The sequence below is a fragment of the Leishmania panamensis genome (assembly GCF_000755165.1).
Source record: "Leishmania panamensis strain MHOM/PA/94/PSC-1 chromosome 11 sequence".
In the NCBI taxonomy this organism is placed as follows: domain Eukaryota; phylum Euglenozoa; class Kinetoplastea; order Trypanosomatida; family Trypanosomatidae; genus Leishmania; species Leishmania panamensis.
The window spans coordinates 244133-249204 of record NC_025856.1 but is presented as its reverse complement, the minus strand read 5'-3'; the positions used below and the strand labels follow the sequence as shown (position 1 = coordinate 249204).

General features: G+C 57.6%; 1 protein-coding gene across 1 annotated transcript; it reads right to left on the bottom strand.

Annotated features, from left to right (window-relative positions):
• Positions 1-1361: 1361 nt before the first annotated feature.
• Positions 1362-4727, bottom strand: LPMP_110630 (hypothetical protein; the record flags this gene model as incomplete). The annotated part of the gene is made up of 1 exon (XM_010698610.1): positions 1362-4727. One exon carries the CDS (start codon positions 4725-4727, stop codon positions 1362-1364), a length of 3366 nt encoding a protein of 1121 aa, XP_010696912.1.
• Between the last annotated feature and the right edge of the window lie 345 nt (positions 4728-5072).

Below are 5072 nucleotides of genomic sequence, written 5' to 3'. Positions count from 1 at the left end.
ACATACTTCAAACACGCAGAACCGTGTGACGATGAGTTCGATGTAGAAAGCCGCTCGCGCAGAGCAAAAAAGACTCACACAGCCGAACGCGATCAACAGCATGCTGACAACGCACTGGCGCACTCCCGCATGACCGGAAGGAAGCGTAGCATAAGAAAGGAGAAAGACAGACGTGCACCGAGAAGCATCCAGAGGGGGAGGGGGAGAGGTGCTCTTACACCTCCCCCTCCCCCTCCCCCTTCCCGGTATTCAGCTGCAACGAATAAAAGCGAAACACATAAGAAGAGAAACAGAACAATGTCACATGCACACACCAGCTCGAAGCAGAATCAGCCTCGGTATTGAGTCCTATACCGATACTCACATGGTGAAGGGGAAATTTGGAAATATCAAAAACAAAGAGAGCAAGAGAGCAGAAGAGGCAACAAGGACGTAAGAGAGGGGGGGATTGTGACAGGGGATCGAAAAGAAAATGATGAGCACAACAACAACGAAATCACGCAAGGTTGAAATGAAGGAGGAGAAAAATAGGGGACTCGAGAGGGAGAGAGAGAGGTGCGAAAGAGGGGGTCAGAACTGGCAAAGGAAAATACAAAAAAATTCACAATTACCTTCGATGAGAGGGGAAAAGGGGGGGACGACATCTGCAGTGAGATGGGTAAAGGGTAAACAGAGGGGAAATGCCTGCAGGTGAACGATGAAGGACTCGCACAGGCACTATGGCTACCCCACTTGCAGCACAAGGAATCACCCCGCAGTGGGTGCCCAAAAAGCGGCAAAAGCACAGAGCAGGCGAGAGACGGAGAGAAAAAACATCTAGACAGGAATCAAACGGAGAACGTCAAGCACACACTAGATACCCACTGATCTGAAACGCCACTGAGAAAGAGGGGAAGTCAGGCGCGTGCGCCTCGCCCCCTCCTCCTCCTGTCGCTCTCTCTCTCTCCGGGCCTTCCCCCTTTCTCGACCGATTCCCTTCTTCTCCCACCCCGCTTACGTGGGGGGAGGGGGGAGGGGAAGAGGGGGGAGGGGAAGAGGGGGGAGGAACTGAAACAGAGGTGGAATGAGAGAGAGAGAGGCGAGTAGAGAAGGAGGGGAATGCAAGGCAGCACATAACACTTACGAGCATCAAACCGCAAAAAAAAATCCTCCGCGAGTAGGCGCCGACGCAGAACACTCAGAAAGGGAGGGAGGGATGGGTGGGGAAGAAGAAACACACGAGAGACTATGAGAGAGCGAGAGCGATAGACATCTCTCACCTAAAAGGGAAAAAAAAGGGAAAGATACAAGAGGAGCAGCGAAGGTAAACATGGCATACGCAGCCCCCGTGTATCGGTGTGCGCGCTGCCTACCTGCCTTCGCTACTTTGTGAAGGGCGGTGGAAAGAAGTGCGGATCCGCATAAATCACCTGCCCACAGCTCCCACTAGTGCTGCCCCCACCCCTATAGCTCCCATTCGCCAAGCCTGACATCATGTGCGGTGGCATCATCATCATGTGACCCTCGTTGGTCAGTAAAACTGGAGACCCTCCATGCAGCGGCCGCCCATCCCCACCAACATTGGTGAGGAAAACGGTACCGCCAGCCGTAGAGGCGCCGCTACCGGCCATGAGCATACCGTTCATACTCGCGCTGGAGTGGCCGCTGTGCACCGACGACGGCCCTTGCAGACGGACACGATGGCGATCCACAGCCGCGATCGGTACGAGCTCATCGAAGCAGCGCGGTGCATTGTTTTCAGCAACCAGCCCGCGGTCCACTGAGCGAGAGAGCTCCACAACGAGCGGCATGCAAGGCAGCCCATCGGTCTGGAAGTGCCTTGTCTGCTGCGGCAGGCGCCTAACACCTTCGCAGTACTCCTTCATGCGCACGTACTGGTCAATGTCGGCCGCGTACCAGAAGCCAAACCGGTCCATCAGCACGCGGCACCGCAGCTTGTAGATCAACTCCCACACGTTGTTGGTCCTCACATGAGCAATGAAGGAGGTCTCTGAGCGGGTTTCGAAGCTCTGCGCAAGGCCAGCGTTACGCCCGCACGTCGCCTCGATCACGCGGTTCAGTAAGCCGACGCGGTCACGCAGCTCGCACGGGAACATTTGAATAAAGATGGGCAGCACAGGTGCGTTCTCCAGCGTGGACGTGTCGCCTCTGAACGCACAAGAGAACACCTCCGCTGTATTCTGGCTCTTTCCACTGTCCAGCGATCTCCGGCTTCCGTCCAGGTTGCGCTCTAGGTTGCTGCTCATAGACTGTGCCGACCAACTCGACCCGCCCAAGGACTGCAGAACTGTGCTGTTGCTGGCTGACCCGGGCCCTGTCACGATGTGTGCCGTCGGCGCGGGAGGAGAGTTCTCGTGGTACGGGTAATAATGCAAAACGTTCAGCATGGCGCCGTGAACGTTGATCTGTTTACGCAATGTATCGGTGTTGGTCGAAGACACCACCGACCGGATACCAGGGCACGTCGGCCCAGCTGCCTTGCTGCCAAGAGAGGCGGCTTCAATGCTCGTCACGTGCGGTAGATTCGCTGCAGCAGTCTTGCCCACGGGTGACGACGTCCTGGCGTACAGGGAAGCCAAGGCAGCCTGCTCGGACACTGCCGGCATACCCACGTTAGGCTGTTGTGAGGCAAGGTACCCCGTATACTCCTGCAGGGGCAGCAGCTGCGATTGTGAGTTGTTCGCTGGAGAAGAAGGTGGCAAGGTCACGTAGTGTGAGCTCGGCGCCGGTCTCTCTGGTGCAGAAGTCTGCGCCATGCTGACGGCGCAGGAGTAGCCGGAGACACCGGAAGGAGACGACGCGTTCACCTGAGACGATACCGCTGTATGCGGAAACCCGGCGAAAGCTGCCGGTGCAGCTACGTAGAACAGGGTGACGCCTCCAACACCGCCACCAGCAGACATTGTTGTAGAGGTTAATGGCTGCATCGATGGGGATTGTACGGCACCACTGCCGTGAGTGGATGGGCAGAGAGGAGCAGAGGCCCCCTCGCTGGTAGGGGGAGTCTGAGCCGGCACCTGCATTGCGTAAAGGTGCTGTTGCTGCTGCTGTTGTTGCGCTTGTGTGGAATTACCTGTAAACGAGTTTTCGCTGAACGAAGGAAGCAACATAATCATCTGTGCTGGGCCACCCGACGGCGGAGTGCTGCTCCTTGTGTAGTAGCCGTTGGCGGCACTGAAGGATTGCGCTGGTGATGTCGTGTAAGTGCCGCTGCTAGAGAAGGCCTGGCCTATGACCGTCGCCGCCCCTGATGTAGCCCCGACAGAGTACTGAAGCGAGCTCGACTGCGAATGCACGCTTGCTTGAAGCTGCTGCTGATACTGATGCTGGCTGCTGCTGAGAGCGGCCAGGTCTTCGGCGCTGGCAACTCGAGCATTGCTAGTCCACATCTGCGTCGGCAACGGAGACGGGGTAAAACCAAGTCGCTGCTGCTGCTGCTGATGCACGCGCTGAATCGGCTGCTGTTGCTGCTGTGGGTGGAGGACCATCCCCTGAGATGGTATCAGCGGAGTCTGTAGGTTCCCCGAAGATGCCTGGGACTGAGCGTGCATGCTGGCGTCTGAGATGTTGCTCCCTATAGGCGTGTCACGCGCAGTGACAGCACCGGCGGTGTTGGCCGCCACACACACACAATACTCATTGGGATAGGTCATGGCAGTGCTGAGTGGTTCGAATGTGCTCAAAGGCGGTGGTGCCGGTCGCGCCGGCTCGCTCAGTGATGCCGCCACCTCATATTCGGTGAATGGACGGACAACGACCGGCGTCCCCAGCACCGCTTGAGACCCTAATGCCGCCAACAGGCCGCCAAAGCTGCCTGACCTCACTTCCAGAGAAGCCGACTGCTGCAGGCATTGCTGCGGAGGACTTCCAGACATGTCGCACGACATGCCTAGCACCTCCGGTTCGCCGTTCCCGTCGCCATCGTGGTCACTGGTGCCTTCGCACAGCTGCTCGACAAACGCTACCTGTCCATTCATCGCATGGGTGTAGTCGTCGTCGCAGGCGAAGGAAGGAGCCGCCGTCGGCAGGTAGAGGGAGGTGTACCCGCTGATGTGCTCCTCTGCGGCGGGTGGCGATGGCGACAGTGGCGAGGAAGGTCTTGACGAGAGCGACGTGGAGAAAAACGAAGTGCCCCCGTGTACGTGTGTCTGACGCGATGCCCGAGACCGGCCATCACCGCAAGCCCTCCCATGGTTGCTGGTGGAGGAAACAACACGACTCAGGTTTTCCCCATCTGCCTGATTCGCCGACGACGCATTCAACGGCATCGCGAAGCTGCTGCGGGCGTCCACAAGGGGAAAGTCAGTGGCAGGAGCGTTGTTCGTGTCAAGCGCGTGGACAGTGGATGACGCGGTGTACTGACTCACTGTGTTGAATTGATTGGAGAGGCCCTGGGAGATGCATGGCGGGGGACGCTGCTGCAACAGCAGCGAGAAGGGCTGTGGAGTCCCACCGCCGGCACAACCTGAAAAGAAGGCAGAAACGTCCATGCTGGTGATGAAGGGGATCGGGCTTGACTGTACAGGAGTCGGCAGGCTGATGAAGGCCTTTGACGGTGCCTGTTGCTGCTGCTGCTGCTGTCGCTTCCGATGGTGCTGCTCTTTGGCATCCCCTTGCGACGGCAGCAGCAGCTCCTCCATAGTCTCTCCGAGGACATCTGAAGAAATGAACGGGGTCCACGGCAACACAGTCGCATCGACGTCGCTGCTGTTAAGCATGTCGCCCATGTCGTCGGTCAGAATATTGCTTGAAACCTCCGCAAGCTGGGAAAGACGCACAGCGGCAAACAAAGCGACGCGCTGAGCGCTGGAGGCGGCGGCAGTACCAGGGGGGGTGTTGGTGACAGTAGACGCGGAGTTTTGCATAGAAAAGGGGGAGAACGAAGACGAGAATGTCTGCATGGCACGCACTACACAGAAGGGGCAAAACAGGAAGAACAGGAGAAAAAGAGGAGTGAGGAGAGAACAGCACACACACACACACACGCACACGGCACACTCACAGTGATGAGGGAGGGGGGATTTGCAAGGGCAAAGAATGCACACAGTCAATACACACAGAACGGAGATAAA